At 48.2% G+C, this 27,168-nt stretch overlaps 1 protein-coding gene and 1 pseudogene across 1 annotated transcript; both read left to right on the top strand.

Annotated features, from left to right (window-relative positions):
- Positions 1–363: 363 nt before the first annotated feature.
- Positions 364–22,851, top strand: LOC149354318 (carboxypeptidase M-like). Its single transcript, XM_089577491.1, has 10 exons — positions 364–542; positions 1,230–1,466; positions 2,352–2,449; positions 9,939–10,111; positions 10,923–11,050; positions 19,121–19,196; positions 19,745–19,914; positions 21,607–21,759; positions 22,294–22,436; positions 22,676–22,851. The coding sequence occupies exons 2-10, from the start codon at positions 1,253–1,255 to the stop codon at positions 22,796–22,798; spliced, it is 1,278 nt and encodes a 425-aa protein (XP_089433617.1). The 5' UTR covers positions 364–542; positions 1,230–1,252; the 3' UTR covers positions 22,799–22,851.
- Positions 4,436–7,605, top strand: LOC149354319 (uncharacterized; annotated as a pseudogene).
- Positions 22,852–27,168: the final 4,317 nt, after the last annotated feature.

Raw genomic sequence — 27,168 nt, forward strand, 5'->3', positions numbered from 1 at the left:
GTCCAACTTCCCTTCCACAAAAATTCGGCACCCCAAGGCCTAGAAAAGTATCCATGACCAGTAGCAGAACACCTACACCTTTTGACTAAGGGGGCGGGTGCATGTAAGAAAAAAAACAATCTCATCATTTCATTGATATTATGCACCAGTGACGTTGTTGTGCAAAGCAGACGGTAATGTTAACATTCATTAAACGCCCACCTATTGTTGTGAAATGACGTTCCTTCATTCATTGCTCTTCGCGGGCTTATCTCTGGGCGGGTCACGGATAAGGAAGGTCGCAACGAATCTTCGGTCGCGGTTGCATCTAGGCAAGTGATTATTACCGGAGCCTGCCACAACTACGATTGGGTATAAAAACTCAAGTGCTGCTGTCGAGTTGCTGTGAAGCACCGGCGGTGATGCGGAAACCAATGACATGCGAATAGCGGTTGTATATTCCTGCTTCGTGTCTTTAGTCGCGCGTTTATACACCGAGTGTCGCGGCTGCCTGTGTTACCGACCTCGCACCTGACAACATCTCAGGCATCCATTTGGAAGAGGTAATTTGCGTTTTCCTTCTTTAATTCCTTCTTCCTTTTTACTTATTTCGTACTTTTTACTGCTTTATTCCCTCCCTTCGTTATTTCCTTCTCCTTTAATAATACCCTAATTTCCGTTTTCATTGCTTCGTCCGTTCGTTCCTTTCATTCATTCTTTCTTATTGTTTTCTTTCTTCTCTGCTCAACTCAATAACGTCTACTTTTCTATCCAAGACGTGCAGCTCATAACAAAACTTTGCTTCCTTCGTTATTTCCTTCTTGGATTATTCCATTATTTCCGTTTTCATTAATTAATTCATTCATTCATATTGTTTTCTTTGTTCTCTGCTCAACTTAAAAACGTCTACTTTTCTCTCCAAAACGTGCAGCTCATTACCATACAACTAGAGTTAAAACCTGCGACAGCCGCAGGCGAAAATGCGCTTACCACATTCCTCGGATGTACAGGCACTTACTGCTCATTCCTGCATTGAGTGGAAGGTTGACGTTCTTCAACAAAAAAACTAGCGCAGCGAGAACGATCGGGACATGAAGAAGACACAGGCGACACCGTGTGTGTCGTCTACATGTCTATCGTTTTCCGCTGCTCTGTACTTTTCTTTGTAGGATGTCTGACCAACTCCCTCAACTGTTTACGAATGACTTGTGTTGGTGAACCGCACCTGCCTTCCCTCTGCCTCTGTCCAGAAGCTGCAAGAACGCTTGTGGCGATGAAGTCTGTCAGCTTGACCTCTGTGGCGCTGCCGCTACTAGTCCTGTTCTGGATGCGCGGAGCGGCCGCGCAGTCCGTCACCCCTACGGCAGAGGGTACGCCTGCAGAGCTAAAATACTACGACCACGAGGAGATGACTGCCTTCGTGAAGAAGATCAGCACCAATTACCCCAACTTCACTCATATCTACAGCATCGGGAAGTCCGTGGAAGGTGGGTTTGCAGGCCAGCATCGCTAGCACTGAGAGCTTATCATTTGGCACCTAAATAGAGCTTGACATTTTGACACTGAGAAGACGAAGAATCACACGCCATACCAACAGGCCCACCATTCTGCCCTGCTCCAGTGCTTTGACACTGAGAGCCAGAAATAGGTTTGAAAACTTTATTTTTTGGCACCGTATATGCAAAATTAGGCGAAATGCAATCGATTTCGTATAAAAACTATAGCTTGAGCTATGTCTGCGGCGAAAAAACTAATGAAGAGGGTTGTTTTTAATGCAAGAAACATTCAACCCTTTAAGGCAGGGTCAAATCCTGCTCGGGACTGAATAATTTTTTATGCTGGACGTCATTCGAACGGAAAGTTTCGGTATAATTTGGATAAGGTTGCTCTTAAGTTCGGTGTCAGGTTCGAACGATGTTCGGCATGGTTCACGAGAATTGGAGCTAAATGCGATTCCTACTTAAAACGTTGCTAAGTGTCTATTCACCCCTAAAGTTTACGCTTACAGGTCTGCATCTAAACTCCACCACTTAAATGACGTCATTGATCCTTACTTAACCCCCTATTGCCCCTTTACGTTGCCTCTCCCCTTCACCCAGTGTGGAATAGCCAACCAAAAGCTTCTTCAGATTAACGCACCCGCCTTTCTTCTCCATCTCTCCCTGAAAAGGAAATGGACAGAGAGAGAAATATATAAATATTTGTGTCTCGAATGCGGCATAATTACCAGAAAGTGTCTGAGCACGCGGGATTATACAGAGTCTAAAAAAGATTAGCTTTTCATCGAGTATGATGGGAATGGCACACTTGAGGAGACAAACAGCGTGAATTCCTTTCATCGCCATTTAAACTATTCACGCTATGTGCTGCAGGACGTGACCTATGGCTACTACTCGTCACCAAGGACCCGCACGAGGAGCCGCTTCTTAAGCCCAACATTAAATACGTCGCCAACATACACGGCGACGAGGTAAGTCCACTAGCACATTCAAGTTCCGTTGCTGCGTTGTACGCAGGATCCAATTTGTGGCGTCTCTAATGCGGACCTATGAACCCGGGGAAAGTGCACACAGCTGTCGCTAAGCAATCAAACTGCTGAAGAGTTTCTTCCAGCTGTCGGCCTGCCCATCTAAGCACAAACACGCCTATATGGGAGTAAAAAGGGTTTAGGCTGTAATCTATCGCACGCTCTTTGTTTAGAGTGTTCGGTAGACACGACGCTCTTCAATTGACCGAAAAGCGTGGAGCAAACTCCAACTAAAAGGAGAAATAATCGTTCCTGGTGGCGATTTTGAACCGATGCGTTTCGTTTTTATTGCATTTAGTTCTTTGTCATTGGTCGCTTCTTCCGGTGGTGTTGGCCACGTGGGCTGACGTCACACTGCACGTGGAAGAAGCATGTCTATGATGTCAATGACCTGAATAAACGCGGCCTATATGCCCGTGCAGCACTGTCTGACCATGGCGCCGACACTGGTGAGGGACAGAGCGTGACATCGCTTCCGACACGCCTGACGAGCTCTATCGGCACTGTGCTGTCGTTTTGCAGTGAACTACCGGAGCGTGGTCCTTGTGATTCGGCCGGACTGCATGCTGCGGCAGTGTATAGGGTATATAGCTAGCGGCGGAGCAGCGCCCAGATCGGTCCTGACAGTGATGAGCCGTTCGCAATTTGCAGCACATTAAAATCAAATTGAAATGGCATCGAAACGAAGTGAACCGGCATAAAATACCTCCCTAGCTCCTCGAGGTTATTTTATGCGAAGCGTACTACTTTAGCTACCACTTCAGCCCTTCACCGTGGTTATGCGCCTCCAAATCACGTGATACATGACGTCACACCACGTGACACGATGACGTCACGACAGTGGAGAAACGGGGCCCACCTCGCGCCGTCGCTGTGGTTGTGCGCCTCCAAATCACGTGACACGACGTCACACCACGTGACACGATGACGTCACGACAGTGGAGAAACGGGGGCCCACCTCGCGCCGTCGCTGTGGTTGTGCGCCTCCAAATCACGTGATACATGACGTCACACCACGTGGCTTGATGACGTCACGACAGTGGAGAAACGGGGGCCCACCTCGCGCCGTCGCTGTGGTTGTGCGCCTCCAAATTACGCGACACGATGATGCTTCGCATTCTCCAGGCTTAACCAAGTTAAGCCTCAGCCATTTTTTTTATCACTCTGCTGCCAACTACCGAGAATGATGAGACAGGTTCGTTTATCCAGCTGTAATAGGAGGAAACTTTTCTTCCATGTAGTAGCAGGTTGTTTCATCCTGTGTGCATTAAAAATACCTGTGCTTCAGCCATAATTTTTTAGCGTTCTGAAACAACGGGTACCTATCAATCTTATCACGAATAGATACAAAATGTAGCGCACTTATTTACGCAACCACGCATGTGTCTAGCACTTAAACAAAGAGACTATCAGTGCTTTGCTAGTTTTTCTTGCTTTCCTTTTCCTTCATCACAGCAGTTAAACTTGACCACGAATCTTACCTGAACGCTGTGACAATCTTGTGTATGTATGTGTGTGTGTGCTGGAGCTTTCTGTGGGTGTGTTTCGCTTCATTATCGCGTCTGCAGCAGCAGCATTCTGTACTGTTTATTAAAAAATTGCGCCTCTCCCGTAAGCGAGAGTAGAGTAAGCATGAAATGTTTACGGGCCTAACACAGGCTCCATTGCTCGGCTTAAGCAGCTGTGACGGTGGCGGCATTGAAATCCAGGACGATGCAGAAGCGTACGCGGACACGACAAGACGCGTGTATAGGCAACCTGCAGTGTAGTTTGCAGGTACATGTGGCGCCGACTCGTGGCCGAAGAGACAAGCACTGAGTAGGCAGCTCGGCGCGGCCCGACCGGCTCCGCTTCCCGAGGAAGGCGCAAACAGCGAGGTTGTGCAGCTTTGCGGATTTTCTGGAAGCTTTATCTCGGCCATCCTACGCCATGGCTGTCGGTCGCACTCGGAAAAAAAACCACCCGGAGATACTGTTGCGGGAAGGACTGTCATACCCGAGAAGGGAACGGAGACGTGAAGCTGTTTCGTTTCCCTGCAAGGCCGCACGGGTCAACCCGGCGACTGAAGTGGATGGTCGCAGTGTGTCATGTCAAGGAAGTTGCACTGGTGTTGTAATTCACGTGAAGCTAAGAGGAGAAAAAAAGTATAAATGCGGAGCGGCTGAATGAAGCTATAATATTGAGCGTTCATTAAATTCGCCGCTAGTAGTTCTCTTGCTTGGTATCGTCGAATTACGGTCGTGCTCCCGCGTTAAGAAGCTGTTTTTCTGGTTCTGTCAGAACAACGGTACTCAAATCAGGATTCGTCGCGTTCGAAAGCAGGGCTCTTGGTCGCGGTTTTGTCCTATACTGGTACTCAAGTACGTGCGCTCAACGTTAGCGTGTACGTGTCGAGGTACCATGAATTAAAGGCAACACGCCTCGCGGGGTGAGTCGCAGGTGATTAATTCAGGTCCCACTCCCGTATGTCGTTCCCTTATGTGTTTGGCCGTCTCGCGCAGATTTGCATGCTTTGTCTAAGGGGTGAATTGATTTTGCAGTGCTGTGTGTCATACAAATTTGGTTGCATTATATTTGAGTGGTGAAGACTTCTCCAACTGCAGCCCAAATGACAACACAAAAATATGTTCAAAGCACTTTGTCCGTGGTGAAAAGAGTACCATTGAAACGCATCCCGGTTATCTCCCGACAAGCAAGGTCATGCATGAAACTGCCCTAACATTATTAACAACCTGAATTCAGCTGTAAACACCTGGATACCGCGGGAGTCATAAAGAGGCTCACTGTGTGGTTGCTTGGACGTTCAGTCGGGGCTCGATAGATGCAATTCTTTCTGTACACCCACCACTGTTTACTGTGCTTTCGATTACACGCTACGGGAAAAATTCACATATTCACGGGTCCCGTGCATCTAAACTTTGTCCCTTTATGTTTTTCAAAATCTCTTTTCCAGATCAGTTACTAACGCAAAGCGGCGAGACGGTTGCTTACACATGCACTGTACATGCACAAATTGAACGTCGTACACGTGTTTGCCCTGCTGAGACTGACACTTCGAAGAAATTTCAGCGCCGTCCGTTTCCTTCACTGAGTGCACATGGTTGCTTTCGGAAAGGCGACATCCTTTTTAGAGCTCCGGTCGCCGAAAATACACACCGATGGCATCAATAGGCTTGAATCCGCAATATAAAACAACCGACATTTTCAAATTCGTAGTGGGCATGCACGCCGCAAAGAACGACCACCTACCCAGTACCAAAAAAACATATGGTGGCGGCGCTGTAAGCAGCGCGACAGCGGCGCCGCCTGGCTATTGCAGGTGGCAGCTTCGCAGGGGGGCGCTGCGGACGCCACTGAAAAGCGCCCTCTCCAGCCGACTCTGCACTTTTGACCGGGCAAACCGGTCTCCCTCCCATTGAGTAGCTGCGCGAGCAGCGCGCTTTCTCCTGAAAAAAAAGCCAGTTCTGCACGTACTTTGCACGTGTTGGCCAGCCTGCAAATCTCTTTGTGCAGCCGCGAGCTTTCTCCCTCGTGTTTGAACGCTGACGAGCTTCAGAGGATTAGCAAAATGTACAGGGGCGCTAGAAAAAAATGCGGACAGCACGGCGCCCACGCGCTGCGCAGTCGGAATTTATCTTCAATGCGTTTTTATCTCGGTAGTAACAAAAAGACGCTAGAGTGGTACATTATTGTATCACGGATGTCTCTAGCGTATTTGTGTTGCGAGCCAAGTATAAGCGTGACGAAAATAAATTCCAACAGCGGAGCGCCTAGGCACTGCGCTGTTCGCATTTCTTTCTGTCGCGGCAGTACGCTCTGAGACGTAGGTTAACAGAAATAGTGGACAGTGAATTTTTTTTTTTCGGTGCGCAAACTTGAAAAATGAACTGCTAGTGGATCAGGCCCACTACGTGAAGCAGATTGTTGACGAAAAAGCCGGTACCGTAACGGCGAAATGTGTATCGCAAGTAAATGACGAGGTGATTTAAGACGTGGAATTCGAGGTAAATACCTTTTTTTTTTTTGGCGCGGCCATCTTCGCAAGATGCTTAATTTCGTTGAGTGGCTGAGCAGTTAGGTGCATGCAGGTTTGTTGGCCAAATAATAAGGACTTTGTTATGTGTTTCGCTGAAAAATAATGGAAATAATTTTTATTTTAACTTAAAATAAAGTGGCCTTAAGGTGACACGCGAGGCTGAGGAGAAAAACGAAAACACTCACGAAATGCGTCTACCAGCTTCTTGCTATATACGGCAAAGAGAAAAAATGCTCTAGTTTGGTCAATCGCTACAATGGAGATAAGCGGTTGGTATATTTATTTTAATGCCGATTACAGCGCACGCGCATCCCCAAAACAATTTATTTGCAGAGCCATCGCTCATATGCAAACGTTCATTCATGTGCAAGCAAACATTTTGATTATTTTTCTTTTAGAAATTTTTTACATGTAAAGCAACTTCGAAAATTGAGCCAGGCGTCACAAGTCGGAACATTGAGGCGATCACTAACCTTGCCTCACACGCGTCTGCATAATGCCGCTAGCTGTTGTCAGTCTCCAAAATAAACAGACGGCTCAGTGGTTCGTGAAAGCTGCTCGCTCGCAGCGGCCGCCACCATCCCTGCCCTGCGACTGCACAGCCAACAGCACACAAACTATCTGGGCTCCTCCACCACGGCGGAGCTGGTGGGACTCCAGCTCGGGTTGGAACTAGTGCTCACCGTCGTCCCTCCGCCGCCCAAGTGTGCTGTTTTGTGTGACTCCCGCGCCGCCCTCAGCCGGCTGCAGAACATCGGCCGTGGTACACCATTAGTGCGCGAAATTCGAGCGTGCCTTGCGCAACTGGCGCAGCTCGGATGTGTTGTGCGCGTACAGTGGGTGCCCGGCCACTGTGGAATCGCCGGCAACGAGGAAGCTGACGACCTCGCGACCGCCGCACACCAGCTACCTTCCAGCAACCCACCTCTTGCGCTGGAGGACGTGCGTGCGGTCATTCAGACTCATCTCCGACGGCAGCACCCCGATCCCCGCATCGCAGAAGGTGAGCGCATTCATCACATCACCGGCTGTCGCTCGCTCACGCGGGCGCAGCGCGCAATGATCCTTCGACTGCGAATTGGATGCGTGTGGCACGGGGAACGACGTGCGGGCCATGGGTTCGCGACGAGTGCAGTGTGTGTCGGGTGCGGTGCTGACGAAACACTCGAACACTTGTTACTTCGCTGCACCGCGCTCATAGATGCCCGTCGCGATATGCTTGCGGCCTATCGGGCGCTGGGCATTCTCCCAGACTCCCTCGCAATGTTATTGTGGCCGCAAGGCAGTGTGCGCACCCGTGAGCGAACAATGGTGAGCCTCTGTGAATTCCTCGAACAGGTGGGCTTGACGTCCCGTCTGTTCTCCGCCAGGTAGTTACGCGCAGTAACGTGAACGCTCCGCGTGTGCTACCTCGGACGATGATCAGCTGGACGCCCCCACTCCAGCTGTTTTGTGCTATGTGTCGTGCACGTGTGATGGAACAGCGATCGTCCAGATCTCCAAGCGCGTGCGACCTGTATATATGTATATTTTAACCTTGTAGTCGTGCGCGTATGATGGAGCAGCGCTCGCCCAGATCTCCACGCGCGTGCGCATTGTATATATGTATATTTTATCCTTTGTAGATATGTAAATAGATTCATTGAAAGTGTTCCCCTCCCCCTGTCCTTTCTACTGTCCCCTCACCACTTTTCTTTCACTTCTACTCTCTGCCTGCTATCCTTTATTTCGCTGCCCCAGCTCAGGTGCTTCCCGTCGCGATAGCAGATGCCGGGGCAGCAATATTCTTTTACCTTCCGTATCAAATGCACAATAAATAACCACTTACTACAACAAAAGAAATGAGTTTCGTTAGCGCGAGCTTTACTAAACACTGCATGCTTAGTGAATTACAGCAAAAACTGCTCAGAAATAATATTACGCGTGCAACATGCCAAACGTGTTTAGCAACAGGAAAAAGCTTACTTCACCCTGCCCATAGCAGTTATCGAGGCCTGCCGTTTCTCGTTCTCATCCATTTCATACCCAACAATTCCGGACAAAAACATTTTTTAATAGAAACAAGTGTATGAACGCATTTTTTTTTTCATATACTGTAAGATTTCACTATAGCAATCTCCCATCGATAGGCTTGCATTTTTTTTTCGTATTAACGTTTTTCCTATCGTCAACTGCTCGATACGAGCGATGAAAAATATTTAAGATTTTGCTGCATATAGAAAGGGTGGACCATTACCTTCAATATTTCCGTTACTGTACGTTACAATTTTCCAATATTAAATTTTTTTCCCCCAAGAATGTAGGACATGTCCAGGAAATCTGTAGAATTCCACGGGCAGTCCTTGGCCGTCGATTTTCAGAGAACTATTGTGACAGCCCCAGACACAACAAGTGTCTCCACTCTTAGAACGTCGCGGAATTCACAGCGAGCGGCAACAACACTTTTGTGCGCCCGCGAGCAGGACGGCACGTGCTCACAATGAAAGAGAGAGTGCCAGCTGCGCGAGCAGCACGCGCATACCAGTCGACAGGCTGCTGGCTCAATGCGCTCCGCCCGCGACGTGCCCGGACGGAAACGCCAAAATGACCGGCAGGGGAGAAGTGGCGCTGGTGCAGTGGGAGCAAACTTCAGGTGCGCTTACCAATGCAAGTACATCTGCCTGCCAGAGGGGGAAAGGGCTTGAAGGCCAAGCGGCCGGTCTTTTACATGCGTGAGTGTGGGACCGCAGCGCCATCCTTGGGGAGGGAGCGAAAGTTTTCCGCCGAAAGCCATTCGCGCCCTGGAGCTCCCCTCTTTCTCTAAGCGGCCTTCTCTCAAAGCCCCTAACAGATCACGTATGACAACGAAGTGTATTGTGGCATGTATGTGCTTTTTCCATGCGTTATTAGAAATCGGAAATTATAATTCTGTGCATTATCAAATGCACAGCTCGACTGACATCTTGATAAACATTGAGAAGACACTGACAGCAGTTATTTTTTGTGACTCGTTTGGAGAACAACCGGCGCTTGTATGCCGGTCCCGTAGGAGGGCTTAGAGAGTCTCGTTGAATCTCGGTAAGTCTCGTACGGTGCCCGGATGAGTGGAATTCAGTGCCCGGATGATGGCTCTCGGTCTCGGCGTGACGTCACCACAATGCCGGCAACGGGAGCTAAAAGCATTTCATGCTTAAAAGTACCTCAGCTTCCTCCTCAACCACCGATTGATTGATTTAACGCGTGTTCAAACGCTCACACAACCTATCGCTGTCTCGTCCCTGCGGTGAGCAACTTTCCTTGGTATGCATTTCGGGCTTTTCGCGATGTATGCCCGACGTGCACCCAATAAGCGCATTGTGAGAGCCTGTACACCAGAGTGCATTTTTCTTACTCGCCGCATATACATGAACTGGGCAGGTGCTGGGGCGTCAGTTCATGGTGTACCTGATCTCTCACCTGCTGACTCGCTACGAAGTGGATCCGTACGTGCGACACCTGCTAGACGACACACGCATCCACATCATGCCCAGCATGAACCCCGACGGATTCTCGATGTCCAAGGAGGGCGTCTGCATGGGCGTTGAAGGACGGTACGTTGCTGTGCACAGCTCGCCTTTTCGTTAAGAGGGAAATACCGACGGGAGTGGTCGACCAGGTATTATAAGTCTAACTCCGGTGGCAGCTCCTCCATGACCGATCCGCCACACGTCACCGGGTAATAATGGAACGGAAATATTGTGCCGCTGGTCAAGTTGGGAATGAGACCTTCTGACTTCCCATTGTAAGTTTAGTTTGGTTTATGGTTTATGGGGGTTTAACACCCCAAAGCAACTGAGGCTGTGAGGGACGCCGTAGTGAAGGGCTCCGGAATTTTCCGCCACCTGAGGTTCTGACATCGCACAGTACACGGGCCTGTAGAATTTAGCCTCCATCGAAATTCGACCACTGCGGGTGGGATCGAACCCGCGTCTTTCGGTCTGGTAAGGAGGAGTGCGGCGATTGTAGAAAAAGTGGTGAAGCAGTTGAAACGACTGGCGAGCCAACTATGCAAACACCATTACCGCTCGACTGAACAGAAGCAGGCGGGATGCTGTGTGACGATGTGGATGGTGCAGAGTGGAGTTTTTCCTCTGTTTGTGATGTGAGGAGTATTTAGACAGAAAAACCGAATTTCAAAATAGGAATTATAGATAGGATAATCTTACATTTTTCTCCATAATTGACTGCAAGTAAAATGGGCATTTTCTGCATTCTCGCTCTGTGTCGATAGCGTAATTTATCCATAACAGGGATATTCAAGGGCTGCGTCTGCCATTTAACCCGCAATTATGCTAATTCTTGCTTATACCGCAGCACAGACCTCTAAACTCACACGCCTGACACCTTCCTTCCCCGATGCAGGCAGAACGCCCGCCGCGTGGACCTGAACCGCAACTTCCCGACCCTCTTCAACACACAGATGGAAGAGGAGCAGCCGGAAACCGAGGCAGTGAGGCGATGGAGTAAACAGATTCCCTTCGTGCTTGGGCGCTATGCTGGAAGGCCCGAGTTTTCTGAAACTCGGAATCTTCCCGAGCTCTGGCGACGCCCTTAGATGAGTGAACTAATGGTAGCAAGACAAAATCCCACCCTCGTCACGCCTCCAACTTCATTGGGTTATCTGGATATATTCCGTACTTTATCATCACACCGGCGCCACCTCATGGGCTTCTTGGGCGGTCTACAAAGAACGGGTCACGTGAGCCAACTGCCTGTGCACTTTTCATTTGTGTGTAGCTCCACCAAGTGCATTGCGTGGGCAGTTAGACAAACGAGGTTTGTTGAATTTTATAATGCATTTAGTACGCCTTTATAAGCATTTTATGGTGTGCAAGAGTTGGATTTAAACGGTTTGGAGTGATTCATGCATTATTAAATTTTGCTTTGTACCGCGAGGGAACGCTACCAACGCTACGGTCACGTCATCAGCTGACTGCCAATGGCGACGAGGTACATGTGCAACGCTGTGAAGGCTACGGAAGTAGTCCGGGAAAAAAAAATAAAGAGAGCTGTATCGCTCCGCGCTGTTCTGTGGCCGTGTCTCAAGTTACCGGGCTGCTTAATAGGAGCCCGCCATAGCCCTAACTCAACACTGCATCCCCATCAAAACATCAAAATTCAGGGAGGCACACACATGCATCTAGGCACGGCAGCCAGCTTGGAGGTTCTTCGCGTGCAGCATATACACTCCTCACCAAAGCACACTGTTCACGAAACACAGATTTGGACGATCTTGGTGGCTCGGCATGTCTGTCCATCATACGGCTTTTCCAAAGACTGAATAGTCCCATCAACATAAACAGATCATGAGGCACAACAGAGTTTTTGTCAACAGGCAGAAATCTAATAGTGTATGGTGTAATTTCAATGTCCTTCTTAAGAGTTCGTTGTAGTATGTCCCAAAAGAACATGGCATCACGGCACAGGATGAAGCAATGATCAATTGTCTCAGGCACATTACACAGACGGCAATTCACATTCCAGGGTACAAACATCCCCTTGTCATTAAGAAATGTCTTGACAGGCAGCGTAGCTGTGTGTAGTTGGAAAAAGACGCGAACCAGTCTGATTGAAGTTTTCCTCCTTTCTACGGAAGTTCGTCCATGCAATAAAGAAAAAAAAACGGTTCTGTGGCCGTGTGCCATTGCCCATGCCAGAGTCCGAGACATTTATCTATATTAACAGCGCTACCAGTTTGCCTGCAAAACCTTTCGGTTACTTGTAACGCTTCTACAATACTTTTGCGGTCTTCACAAAAGAGGGCCACATCATCTGCATATGCCAGTATTCTCACCTCACACGCTCCCAACCTAAACCCTCGGATGCGCTCGCTCGCAGTTATCATCCTACAAAACGGCTCCAAATAAATTGCAAAAAGTAAAGGGGACAGTGGACATCCTTGTCGAACAGATGCCCTCACATCAATTCTTTCAGATAACATTTTGCGGTTTTCATTTGGGCGTCTAATTGGGAACGAATTCGCAGAGATAATCTCTTCCGGAGAGTGAAGGTCGGGGGACTGTCTCTAATGCATCTCTATGTGCGGCAGGTTGTTTTAAGGTTTTGTTTCCTGCGTGACCAAAATGACGCCTTCCTGCGAACATTCATACAAATCATGTTATTTAGTGCACTTCCAGAATTCATTGTCTCTTCGTGCAATGCTCGGCGGTACACAGTGTCTCGCTTCCTGCGAGAGGTTGTCTGGTCGTTCAGGTTTTTGCAAGTGCGGTTCTCTCTAGAGTATTTAGCGAATGTAACGCCGAAGCGATTATACAAGGATCTTATTGAACAGTTGTTTCCAGAGCCACTGTACAGAACCTTATACTGTGAAGGCCCTGGGAAAGACGTTCTCAGGCGAGTTAAAAATATGACTGTTGCACCTGGCGTCAAAACATTCTTTTTCAAATTGCATACAGGAACCCTACCAGTATAAACATGGCTAGAGGAAAAGGGCCTTTTTGTTCCTTGGGGCTCGAACTGTCTCCTGTGTAGAAAACCGGAGACGGTAGAACATGTTTTCCTGGATTGTTGGGATGCAGTGTTCTACTGGGATGTTTTGCAAAGAACCCTAAAAAAGGACTTGCCATTGACACCGCGCGGAATTCGGTACTTGACCACTGAAAGTGATGTTTTACAGTATGACCAGATTATGTTATTGGGCCTTCAAAGCATTTGGAGGAGTAGAATGGCTGTTAGACATTGTGACGTGAATGCACGATCGGTATGTGATTATTTTGTGGAACATGTGTACAAATTGAGAGAAGTCTTGAAGCAACAAGATTACGCGGAGGATGTATTGAGTCTGATGGACCAACTTGTGTTAATGAAAGTCCATTAGACACGGTTGTCTGCCAAGGGGCATGACAACTACGATATTTTACTTTTGTATTCATTCATGCAATAAAGAAAAAAAAAAGGTTCTGTGGCCGTGTGGTCTAACGCGTCGCTCCGGAGAGTCGACAGGCAATGGGAGTGCGTGGGTTCAAATCCCGCATGGTGAAACTTTTTTTTTCGCAGATTTTTTTTTTTCAACGCAACTTGAATTTCGCGTGACTTGAATGAGAAAACTCGTTTTGTTCAGAATCGCTTGAATATTATGCCGTGTTCTGAAATGAACTCCATGCATCTGTTCATTTGATGCATACCGCGTTAATGTGAGCTGTCCGAAATTCGTTGTCAGTGAGCTCGCACCGGCGTTTGGTCAGCAGTGGCGGTTTTCTTCCCGATTCTGCAGCATTGTGACTATACTTTTTAGATGCAAGCGAGAGGTTTGTGCGAAAGATGACATTCATTCGTCGGGTTTAATTAATTAGCACAGTGGTGAGTGCTCTGCAGTGGCCCGATTAACAAGTGGCCGTCTGCAACTTTCGATTTCGCCGTTGCCGAAGAGCCCACTTTTTGTGGGCCTCTCTTAAGGTACCTGATATGTTATGAATTGTTCTGTGCAACCGGTTAGCTGCTGATCCAGTCTTCGCCAAAAGAGTCTGGGACCGACTTTGCCACTGTGCTGTAGAGTAGCCCAAAGGACTTGGCGAGAACAATTATTTTTTACTGATCTCAAAGTTCAGAAGCAAGATGTCTGTTAATTTAGAATGCTGGTTTATCATGCAGGAGCGCAGAAATCATGTTCTAGACTTATTAATCGCCTATTTTCTGACTGTATATGTGTCACATTCTTGTGCATATCTGCAATTCTTTTGTTTTTGATAAGATATCTTTCGTTCTTAAGCAAAGCACATTTTCCTTTGTCATTGAAGAGAGCTCTATAACTTGGCTATTATATGCGGCAAAAGAGCAGTATATTTAAACTGATTGGTCAAATTATTTGTACACACACCACCTCGATATGGCCTGTTATCCCATGTTAAGTGTTAAATTTTGAACATAGTGTTGATTCACACAGTGACAGAAAATAGTACTGCCTCAAGAGTCAGCTTGACTCGATTTCCCTGCTCTCCTAGAAGAGCAGAAGCTGCTCAGACAGTATTTTCATGCAGCCAGGTAAAAAGAGTTCCAAGCTGTGGGAGCGTCAAGTGAGAATGCAGAAAAAGTTGTACAACGCTCGGAAAAATATTTCGAAAGAGCAAACAATAAATGAGACAGGACAATAAAGAATTCTGACCCCGCAGTGTTTGCGAGAAATGGTTTATTCTGGAAACAGCCAGTGGCATGGATCACAGTGCATACAAATTAAAGCACACGTGCAGTGGATGTACACCAACACACAATCAGTCAAGTTCTCCAAAATTTAAAACAAAAATGTGGAGCCATCGAACAACTCTATTTGACAAAACGAAAACCTGACCAATGTACTAACAAAGACATGACTCGAAACAAATTCACACTCAACTGAGCAAGAGCCAGCTTGAAATCATTCACACCTCCGAAAAATTAAGGACAAAACGTACAGTGCTGGCTACCTCACCACTGGCACTGCATAACATGTCAAAACGGCCAGAGATTGACAGTAATGCAAGACAAAACCAAACCAGGAATACCTTTTCAGGACATGAAGATCAGACACCCATACATACCATTCCCAACCCTCCCACACAAAATCAGGACAATGCCTAGGGGTTTGTGAATGTTCGAACTTTTTGGACAGCAAAATTGAAAAAATTTCTGTTCAGTTAGTTGAACGAATCAAACAGTATATGTTCAAAATTATTTTAAATGAATCAAATTTGCTCTCAAATTTTCATACTTTTCGAATAATTGACACAACGCTTGATTAAGCTCCACCGTATTTTTCTCCAATTAATCTTCAAAAAATTGCACTCATTGACGACGTGTACCAGTATACATATTCTAATTGGAAAAATACTATTTGCACTCCCTTACAAATTCTACATCTATACAGACACTATTAACACGACCACCTCCCCACTTACACTACAAGTTACTGCCCGATACCATTTGATGCAATGAATTGCAATGATGCAATGATTTGATGGAAATGTTACAATTTTTGATGGAAATGTTACAATTTCCTCAGTAGGCTGATCAACACACACACCCACATGCACACATATTTCACATTTCCACCCACACACGTACAAAGCTGTTCACAGCAAGCCGATGAGTCCTCTCTCTTTCCTCGGTAGCATATGTATTACACATAAATTCAAAGTCAGACAAGTTCCTCGATGCCACTCAATCTTTCATCACTGGAATCAGGGCTCGACTCATCCGAGGAGGAGTTGCACGAGTAAGAAATGCTGAAGACAACCGGTTCAGTTTCAGCGTCAACAATCATATCGCGTTGCCATACTTCAGCCTCAACTTGCTCCACATGAACACAACAGTTTTGCCAGTTTTCCTGGCTTACAGACGCCAGTGCTTCCGGCAGGAGCTTTTTCACTGCAGCCAAAGTGAAACATTTTTTGCGACTATGAATATTGCATAAGAATGCGATCTGCCAAGCGATATAAATGCTACCGTTTAAAAACCCATTAAAATGCATGCATGATATAGCTGGAAAAGTTTAGTTTATGTTTAGTTTATGGGGTTTAACGTCCCAAAGCGACTAAGGCTATGAGAGACGCCGTAGAGGAGGGCTCCGGAAATTTCGACCACCTGGGGTTCTTTAACGTGCACTGACATCGCACAGTACACGGGCCTCTAGAATTTCTCCTCCAAAGAAATTCTAGCCGCCGCGGCCGGGATCGAACCCGCGTCTTTTGGGTCAGCAGCCGAGCACCATAACCACTGAGCCACCGCGGCGGCAATATATAGCTGGAAAAATCCATGCACTCATAACATGCGCAAACATGAGGTAAAACAAAAAATTATCTACACTGTGTGTAAAACTGCTCAGTTACTGATAAACGGAAGCGGTTTTTTAGATTTAATGCCCCAAGGTGACTCAAGCGATGAGGCATGCCATGGTGAAGGGCTGCCAATAACTTCGACCATATGGGGTTCCTTATCATCCACTGACACTGCACAGTACACGGACCACTATCACTAATAAATGGGAGAACATTCTATTAACCATGACATGCATGAAAGCAAGAACAGATCATTCTTACAACCATTGTGTTCAATGCATAATGTGCCTTTCTCGTGAAATAGTTGGCCTTCACCATGTCAGCGCTGGACTTCGAAGGGGCCTTTACGCCAATGTAGGTCCCGTCGACGCATCCCACGACGTCTGTGATGCCGCCGCGCAGAAGGAAACGCTCCTTAACATACGCACGCTCGGCCGCAGTCGTGGGGAAAGCGAGCCACCGCTTCTGCACAGCCGCGTCGATAAGCGCGTCGGAGACGTCCCTCACACAGCGGCTCACATTGCTTTGGTGGCGTCCAATAAAGCGGTCTGCGCCGACGCTCCCCTGGAAGCTCCAGGTCACGAAGAACCGGAGGGCGCAGAGGACTTGCTCTTCGACCGAAAGCGAATGAAGCCCGGTACGCACTCTCCGCAGGCGTGGGTCGTGGCCTAACTCTTTACACAACCATCATACCAATGTTTTGGAGAGGCGATAATGTCGCTGGAATTCGTCGTCGGCCATGGCAGTAAACGGGTCCAGCCGGCCGTACTGACATTTGCCGTCAGAGGAAGCGATGACCCAGGCTGCTGCTGCTGTCGCCATGACAGTCCCGAGATGAATTCGGGGCACTTCACCGTTCACGAGTTTAGCTCCGAGTTCACCTGTCAATCAAAACCATTGGTCACGCCCCCGGCGTGCCGTACATAAATTATAGGCGTACGCGCTATGGGTGGGCCACTCCCAACAACCCTGCCGGCTACAGGTATGCTGCGCGGCTGTGCTGATTGCTGACAGACATCGACGATGTTGACCATCGAAATACAACAGGCAAAACGGACGTCATCGCTGATTAATCTAAGCACCTCTGCGAAGGACACGCAACGTGGCGACAGCCGCCGATTTCTTCGCTCGCATACCAAGATTGCGCAACACTATAGCCTGTTGCAACCACGTAAGACACAGCACAACGCTGACGGCGCGTCACACCTGCTTGCAAGTCGTCAAACACGGAGCACGTCGACGAAACGGTGCTTGGAGCACGTCCTACTCCAACAACATCACATCACAGGTGTTTGGCTTGGCCGTCCTTTCATCGGTGATAAAGCTCAGCATCAATGTGTCAAACACATCCGGGATCGACAAAACGGTCGCTGCTCCAGACCCAGTGCAATAAAGTTTGTAATTTCCAGTACGCAAGAACTGCGTACTTCACAACCGTAACACCTTTCTCTGTTATAAGTCCGATTCCATTATTACAAACAGGATCCCTCATCTGCCGGAACGATATTATTGCGATGTCACTGCGGTATACAACGGCGATCGACGTTAGTGAAAAAACCAGTCCGCAAAACCTTGAAGTGCGCGCCGTAAACAAATACTACGCAGATACGTGCGCCACCACCTTCACAGCTTTTAGTCGGCGTCTGATGGCATAGGATGAGTTGTGTCGCTGGGTAGCACGCTCTTCGCATCCGCAGTGCACTAAATAGGCGTCACACACAACAGGCATACGTAATGAATCATTGAATACAGCCAAACAGCAATTTTTTTCTCACATCGCATCACAGACGCTCGCACGGCCAATTTCTACCGGTGAGATTCGCCAAGAGCGTACTAAAACCAATGGTTGGCCATAGCGGGGTGCGGCAGCGGCCGTAGCAGCGGAGAACTCCACCTGAGGTCACTGCAGAGAGCAGCAGTAACGCGGCAGTGCAGTGCAGTTCAGTTTTTTGCTTTTGTGTATTATTCAAGCCGGAAGATGCATGACTTTTATATTTTGATACACGACAAAATAAAATATATTATCGCAATGGCCGAAAAATAAGACAGATTCAGCGTGTAGTAGTTGCCCAGTCTTTCCAGTCGAAGGCAGCGCTAACGGCGGCGTGTCAGCGCAGGAGCTCTCTCGTTTTCGGCACGGTGGGCTGCCGCTCTAGTTCGTATGCAAGCCACGCGGCAAGCAATGGCCTCACTATCGCCACTAGCGGCCATGGAGGTTATTCTTCCTCCATGCTAGCGGCAGAAAGTGTCAAATCTTTGTTAATTTCCTAAAGCTATGCTTTTCAACAACACTTCATTGGATTCAGATTTTAAAATACATTTGGAAATGAACAAAATGTTCATGTGTTGCCTTTTAACGTATTCAAGAGAAGAGAAAGGGTTGATACAAGAGTGCACCTAGTGCGCACTGTTCGTCTTCGGAAATGGAGAGACAGATAGAGCCTGAAAGAGAAGACACGCCTTATGCACGCCTTTGACGCGCCCGAAAAGGCGTGTCAAACGGCTAGCGGCGAGTGTGCAGATAGATAGCAGAGAAGTCGCGATTTCGCGATGGCTGATATGGCGCTGATAACTTCAGGTAGCGCTGCGGCCTGGTATTGCGCAGTGTATTGTGTTTGAAGTGTGAAACAGGCGCGCAGGGTGCACTTGCAACGCCTTCACGTGGCTTTATCTCTAGATTTTATTGTCCGCTGCCTGCGCACGTTCCGCGCTATCTTCGTTCACTGTCTGCCGTCATCGCAAACTCGGATGAAACTCGGGCGAGCGCCAAACTCGGGCTTTCCGGCATAGCGCCCCTGGCCTCTAATTTCCACGCGGGAGCTCTGGTCGTCAACTACCCGTACGACTATCCGCGTGTATTCTGTATGTCCTCGCCGATGTCTACTCCAACTAAACACGGTTTCCTGCACCGGGCTTCCGAAGAATGCCTCCCTTACGTGGGCGAACCGTTTCGCGGATTATTTGGTGCATGAGGTTTAACGTCATGAAGTTACACATGGGCTATGAGGAACGCCACAATGGAAGACTCCGGATTAATTTCGATCCCCTAGGATGCTTTAACGTGCACTTACATCGCACATTACACGTGCGTCTTGCGTTTCGCATCCCTCGAGATGCAGCAGCCGCGACTAAAATCAAACCCGCGTCCTTAGGCTCACGAGCCGAGCGATACCCACTCAGCCAACGCGGCGAATTCATCTCGCTGATAGTGCTGGTATGGGACAGTGTGCGAGCATTATCCTTGCAAAGCACCGCGTGGCCTACAAGAAACATGATAGTGGTGTTCTGTAGATTAATTTCAATCACATGGAGTTGTTTAATGAGCACGCTGCATCGCATCTGCGCGCTTCTTTGTGTGTAAATACCTGGAGCCTGTACGTCACTTTTCCCGTTGTTTCCATCAGGCGATGAGAGTCGGCGCAACGAGCCCTCGCTGACGCCGGACGATGACGTCTTCAAACACCTCGCCAGCGTGTACTCGTTCAACCATGCCAACATGCACCTGGGACTGGGCTGCTCCAAAGACGGGACGGTGGCCTACCCCAACGGCACCGTCAACGGAGCCACCTGGTACGCTTTCTCAGGTAACGTATACTACACTCTGGCCGCTTATATCCCAATTTACCATTCGCCTCCTGCTAGGACTTTCCGCTCCCAATGGCGTCCAGGATTTTTTTTTATCTACCATACGACGCCTAATCAATGAGCGTTCAAATGGCATGCTCCTACCATCACGTTGACTTTTAAAAAAGTACATGAAAACGTTTGAGGGTAAGAGGCTGTGACAGCAGGACGTCCACCGTCGTCTTTTATGCGAAGCAAACTACTTTAGCTACCACTTCAGCCCTTCACCGTGGTTATGCGCCTCCAAATCACGTGATACATGACGTCACACCACGTGACACGATGACGTCACGACAGTAGAGAAACGGGGGCCCACCTCGCGCCGTCGCTGTGGTTGTGCGCCTCCAAATCACGTACATGACGTCACACCACGTGACACGATGACGTCACGACAGTGGAGAAACGGGGCCCACCTCGCGCCGTCGCTGTGGTTGTGCGCCTCCAAATCACGTGACACGACGTCACACCACGTGACACGATGACGTCACGACAACGACGTCACACCACGTGACACGATGACGTCACGACAGTGGAGAAACGGGGCCCACCTCGCGCTTCGCTGTGGTTGTGCGCCTCCAAATCACGTGATACATGACGTCACACCACGTGACACGATGACGTCACGACAGTGGAGAAACGGGGGCCCACCTCGCGCGTCGTTGTGGTTGTGCGCCTCCAAATCACGTGATACATGACGTCACACCACGTGACACGATGACGTCACGACAGTGGAGAAACGGGGGCCCACCTCGCGCCGTCGCTGTGGTTGTGCGCCTCCAAATTACGCGACACGATGATGCTTCGCATTCTCCAGGCTTAACCAAGTTAAGCCTCAGCCATTTTTTTATTCGCGTTATTCTTTATTCTCAAGCATCCTGCAAGGCTCCTGGGGGCATTACTGAAGGTGTAGTGGAAGGGGGGCAGATTGCATCGAAGAACATCTGTTAAGATTTCCAGTTCACGGAATCATCCGACGAACACTTCCTATCTTTGATGGGCTTCGAAAAAAAAAAGAATATTTCGAAAGGTCACCCTGTAAGGGTACTCCTGTACTTTTTACGCGTAGTCTTTGTAGGAGGATAAGTAATGCGATGGATGCAAGCGTGATGATGCATTTATCCATATTTGATCCTTACAGATGCTATAGAATAGCTTTAAACCGGATTCCTTGCACCATTCACTTTTTTCTCTCATTCCAGACCCTCCTTCCATAATAGTCAAGTTACGCTGAAAGCATCCAGAACTAATCTCACAGGGATAGACTCTATGCTTTAAGCTATAGGCGCCAACTTTGGACTCTCTGCTCTATACTATGGGTGGCCCACCACCACACCGCCCGACAACATGACTCATAGTATTTTTTTTTTGCTTCAGTATTTTGCTCCAGTATCCCTTTAAATCAACAGCCAAAGTTTACTTAAGACACTGGATCCAGCCTAACTATCACGTGTAAAGATCGCTTTTCAAGTTGTTCCGAAACTCCGTAAAGATAGCTCTCTCAAGAAGGTAAACCTTTCTTGAATAAGCAGTTTTGGCTGTGAGAGCAGTTTCAGCCAGTCTGGCGAGGACAGCGTCGTATTCGCGGACACAGGGATATGATGCGATCGTCGGCAACAAATTAAGTATTCTTTTTCCGCCACTTTCGGGCACAGGTGGCATGGCGGACTACAACTACATGTGGGACGGCTGCATGGACGTGACCGCTGAGATGGCCTGCTGCAAGTACCCTCCCCGCAGAGAACTCGCTCACTACTGGGAGGAGAACAAGCCTGCGCTCCTCGACTTATTGGACGAAGTTCACAGAGGCGAGTGCTTCTTTCCATTCCCCGCGCAGACCCCTCAGGCAGCCTCTGTTCCGCTTCCCTCCAACCTTAGGCGAATGGGTCGGAGGCGGGGATATATTTGCCGCACAATATTCCCATTTTAATCTCTGCCATTACTAAGCAACCACACCCAACGAAGGTGCGGCGCTGCTTCAACTTCAGCGAAATATATACTACAGTCTTCCCAATGTTATATAGTGCATAAAGAAATAGGCAGGATGAACGGAAGGTGTCACGACCATTATCTAATGCTCAAGACATATATAAGCAGCACTGCTTAATTGACAGAATGTATTCTGTGGAAAGACAAACGTGAGACGGAATATGGCTGGGTAGTAAAAAAAAAAAGACGACAAAGTCTATTAGGAGACGGAGGCCACGTCTGGAGTGGGGCATGTATTACACCGGCCGTTTTTTATCGTTATAATAGTTTCAAAAGCCAGATGGAAGAAAACTGTTCACTTATATAGCATGAAGGTGACTCTTAAACTTTTTTTTTACTCTCTTTTCCGGCAGGCGTACGCGGCATCGTCAAAGACGAAAATGGCAATCCAGTGGCCAACGCATCTCTGAAGATCTCCAACCGAAGAGTCGGCTTTAAGACATCCTCCAGAGGGGAGTACTGGAGGATCCTCAGGCGAGGTCAATACACGTTGGAGGTGAGATCACTTTCCAGGAAACGTCGTTGTGCTTGGGCTAGGATAAGAACAATTAAAGGCACTAGACAATATTCATCCTCCTGAGTTCGTCAGATTGGGGCGAGAACACGATAGTGTATAACGTATCTGCTTCTAATAAACCTATAAACCAGGAGTTCTGCAAAACTATTGAAATTCCATCTGCTCTCACTGGACAGGCACTTGTATGGCGAAAATCTTCCTGCTCGCTTTTCCTTCAGGTTTCGGCAAGCGGGTTCCACAAGGCTGATGTGGGCTTCAGCGTTCCAGAAGAACGATTCACAGTCCTCAACGTGACGCTCAAGTCAGAGGGACAGGAGAAGTCTGAGCAACTTTCGGCTTAAGCAGGACTCGGACAGCACAGCGTGTGCGACCATGTGCTGGGCGCGACGGCACAGTGCCGGACACTCAGACAACCTGTACAGCGGTGCTTGATGTACCCCAGCGGCTTTCACATTGAAACGGAATACAATGGTTCACACTGTGTCTGATGTGTCTGTCGATTAATAAGAGTGAAATTTTTGGCCATTTGATAACAAGTCGAAGATTTAAACGTCAATATTTTAAGCGGCACTCCTGAACGGAAACGAAGCCAATGGGTCTGGTACTCCACCCTGTCTTCACTGGTTTCCGTGTGGGCAACCTGTCCTACTTATAATTTGGCGCGCTTTAAAAACCTGCCATCAACAACTGCGACTCCTGGTAGAAGTCCATACCAGCCATATGAATTAGCCTGTGCACGCTATTGAATTTTCGTTCTCCAGCCTTTCCCAGCGACGTAACGCTGAATCTGATTTTAGAACAGGCACATACCATCTGCCCACACGCTCTTTCGCATCGGCTCACGTTTCCTTCAGCACACTAAGCGATCACTCCCGCTCTTACTCTCTGCAATAGAAGGCAGGCATTTACTATTACAGTCACCACTAAACATCCTCTCGTCGCCACTTGTTCCCTCGAATTCATTCTTATGGCTGGTTCCTCGCTGCCACTACCACTCATTGTACATTCTGACACCAAGCGGCTAATTTCGCCGGCTTTGCTGTCGAAACCGAGGCGGCGATTGTGCGATAAGAGTACCGAATCCATTCTCTCGTCTCTCCGCGGATGTAGAGGTGCGAACATAAGCAAACGGAGCTAGCTATTTCCTTCGAATTTTTTTCGCTCATTTCAATTGAAAATGCCAGCCAAGTTATGTGCATTACAGTAGTGGACGCAAGTGCGCTTTCTCACGAGCAAACAATGTTTCTTCATTTCCGATAGAAAAAGCGTAATTGCATTTAGAATAGAATATCATGCTCTGTTTTTTTTATATCCACACCTGCACTTAGCGCGCCCGCTCTACAACCACGAACGCAGAGGCAGATTGCTATGCACAGACATCCTCGCCTCCGCGGCTTCTCCTAACGCGCATATGGAGGGGATCGAGGTTACAGAGAGAGTAAAGGTGTGCAAACCGTCTTGCTCTAAGGCCTCGATGCACGCAAGCCAAGTGCCCGCTTCGGGAGTGAAAACAGGTGTCAGTATAGCAAGACGCCAAGTTTGGTCCCCGTATTCTTTCTAGCGCTTCAGTGTTCGCTAGAGGTTTCCCTGAAAAAGCGGGCTGTATTAGACCGCGTAGCCCCGTAATGCTGCTACCTGGAGCGATATCGAAGAACGGGCACGAACTGGCACCGGCGCGAAATGGCTTCAGCGGACGACAATGTCTGTCAACACCTTAAGAGGGCGGCGCGCATGCATCGAGACACCTTATGGGACACGCTAAACTAACACCCGCTATATTGTTTTAAATTCGCCAGGGTGGAAATGACGAAAGTGGTCGGGGTTACTACTGATTACCAATCACAAATCACAAATGTGGATTATCAGTCGTTATCTAGATTACACTACATGACATACTACACAACTACATACTACTACATGTACACACCATTTGTTTCATAACAGTGAAACATCAGAGCACTACCTTCTCATTCCGCGCAATTTCTGGTGCCTAATTAGCATATTTATAACTATAACATCTCTACATATCCCAAACACACGTTACTAAGACAACGCCTGCCGAGTACGGCCGATCCGACCGACTGAGGCCTTCTCCTATCCTCCTTTCCTACTCTCCCTCGTCGGCTAGCCTTCGCGCCTGCTCTACGTCTGTGGGGGAGAGTGTCACCTGAGTGGCGCCTGACAACGGAAGCGGACGAAGACAATTTTCGAAGCGTTCTCTCTTTCTTAGTGAGGCAGCGCCCTGCAGCTCTCCTGATCATCAGGCTGCCTGTCAGCACGCGTCACAGAGCGCGCCGTTCGTGGCGCTGCTCATCGTGGAGCCGCTGCAGGCGCTGGTTTTGAAAGGAGCTACGCATAGTGCGGTGCAGCGGCGTTGGCACTGCAACAAAAGGCTCTTACTGTCTGTGAAACTAACGGTGTTATCTATCAATTGGCCATTTTCTTTAAGTGCAGTTTTTAGTCCAGAACTTGGCAGTTCACAGCTCACCCGATCCCAGCAGTACCACGCTGCAAACGCGTGAAGTGCACGCCGCATGTGCAGGTGACTTTTAATCATCCAGAGAAGGAGGACGAGGGACAGGTTATCCGAGTAATATTCCGCGGCCTGCGAGCGCCAGAAGTCATCGCGGCAGCCTGGTCACTTTTGGCGATGCTATACCGGGTGTTTTTTTTTTTTTTAGAAGGTCCAAAATTTTTAAAGAAAGGTAAATTCCTTTAGGTTTATTTTAACCCTGGGGCTATACTGAGGGCTACGGCGGACGCCAGGTAAGAGGCAAACAACTTTAATTAGTTCGCTGATTAACTGAATACGTTAATTAACTTTTATAATTTTTATTTTAGGGGATATGTTGTATTAGCAGAATTGAAGATCGTCTTCCAAGCAGTCCAGCCAAGAAAAAAAAATGAATGAAAAAATTTTTTGCGCGCGTTACGAAGCGAGAAAAAGTCACCCTGGTAGGCAGCTTCACACTGTAACACTGCGTCTGTGAGCGCCTGTGACGTAGCTCGCTCCGCCCTGCGCTTTGTGTCAGTGCGTTTTTGTTCCAAAGCGGCATTCCGTGAGGCCGCGGAGCGAAGCGAAACAAGCAGCGATAGCGCAGGCCGCCCGTCCGGGCTTCAGGTGATATCAGCCGCCGTGTGACGCAAAGCGTAGGGCGGAGCGAACTACGTCAGAGGCGCTCCCCGCCTCTGAGTTGCTCTGTGAAGATGCCCACCAGGGTGACTTTTTCGCGCCTCGTACCGTGCGTGAAAAATTTTTAATTGAAATTGTTTTTTCTCGGTTGGACTGTTTGGAGGACGATCTCCAATTTTGTGAATACAACATAACCCCTAAAAAAAATTAGAAAAGTTCATTAACATATTTAGTTAATGCGCGAACTAATTAAAGCGGTTTTCCTCTTGCCTGGCGCCCGCCGTAGCCTCTAGTATAGCCCCAGTGCTAAAATAAATCTATAGCAATTTACCTTTTTTAAAAATTCTGGACCTTCTAGAAAAAAACACCCGGTATAGTACCGTTCAAGGCGCGTCAGGATCGCTATCTTTCCCATGCAGCTGGCCACACTGATTGACCTATAGAATGCTAAATCGAGCGGAGATTTTGCTGGTTTTCGGAGTGGGATCAGGCAACTGGACTTCCATAGTAGGGTAACGACAAGATAGAACAGCGATTGGTTACAAAGGCTGAAAAATTTTTTTGCTCGCTTCAAGGCCTAGGTGGAAAATAGCAGCGAACGTAATGAACGTAAGCAGTGAGTGTAAGAGACCCCTATTTCGGCGGAGGGTCTCTAGGCGGGTTGAAAAATGGGTTGAGAGGGGGTAGAGAGTAGAGTCAGTGTGCTCCACCCGGTAGTATGATCTCTAGATAGGGCATCGGCCCTAATGTTGAAATCAAGACCTGCATATTCTGGGACACAGGGGACACACCCGTGAAGTTGGGTGTCGCTCATTTTGATGGCGACAGGCTATAGCGATGGCTTCTGCGGCCGCCAGGTTCGATGCCGAGAAGGACGCTCCAAGATAGAGTGCGTTGGCACGGCTGGCCGGAGTGCAGGCATATCTATGGGAATTTGCATACGAAGCAAAATAATGCCAACTTCGCCCCCTGGCATTTGACAGGAATGCACGCGTACGCTGGTTATCATAAGCATGAATTTTGTGGGAAATGTAGATGTGAGTTGTGCAGATGTAGACAAGAACTTTGCTTCATTACCCTCTCGAAGCGGAGAAGAGGTATACGTATTGATAAGCCTGATTGCTAGTGATAAGTTGATAGGCAGAATACCCCACCACAGATAAGTTGCACTCCCATTATTCACAAAGCAAACTACATCCCTAGAGGCAAACAATGCCAGATTCGCCCCTTGGCCTTTGTCCAGAAGCTTTCCCAAGGTGACCGATGAATGCTGAAGTCGTCACAAAGAATCCATAGTGCATGAGTCGCCTCGATTGTGACTTTCAGCCTCTCACTTTCAAACTGATTTCAAGGGGAAGCTCATGCTCCAGTATGTGTGAACGACACATTACTCTTCTTGAAAAGAATACACGCGTACGATAGTCGTCATAAACATGAATTGTGGGGCAAATATACGCAAGATTTGCGCGGATGTAGACAAGAACTTTGTTGTATTCCCCGCACGTGGGGTAGATGAGGAATTCGTATCCATAGGGCCTGATTGCTTGTGGTGAGTTGATAGGCAGATCCCTGCAAGAA

The sequence above is a fragment of the Amblyomma mixtum genome, chromosome 3 (assembly GCF_055824585.1).
Source record: "Amblyomma mixtum isolate Tamu chromosome 3, ASM5582458v1, whole genome shotgun sequence".
In the NCBI taxonomy this organism is placed as follows: Eukaryota; Metazoa; Arthropoda; class Arachnida; order Ixodida; family Ixodidae; genus Amblyomma; species Amblyomma mixtum.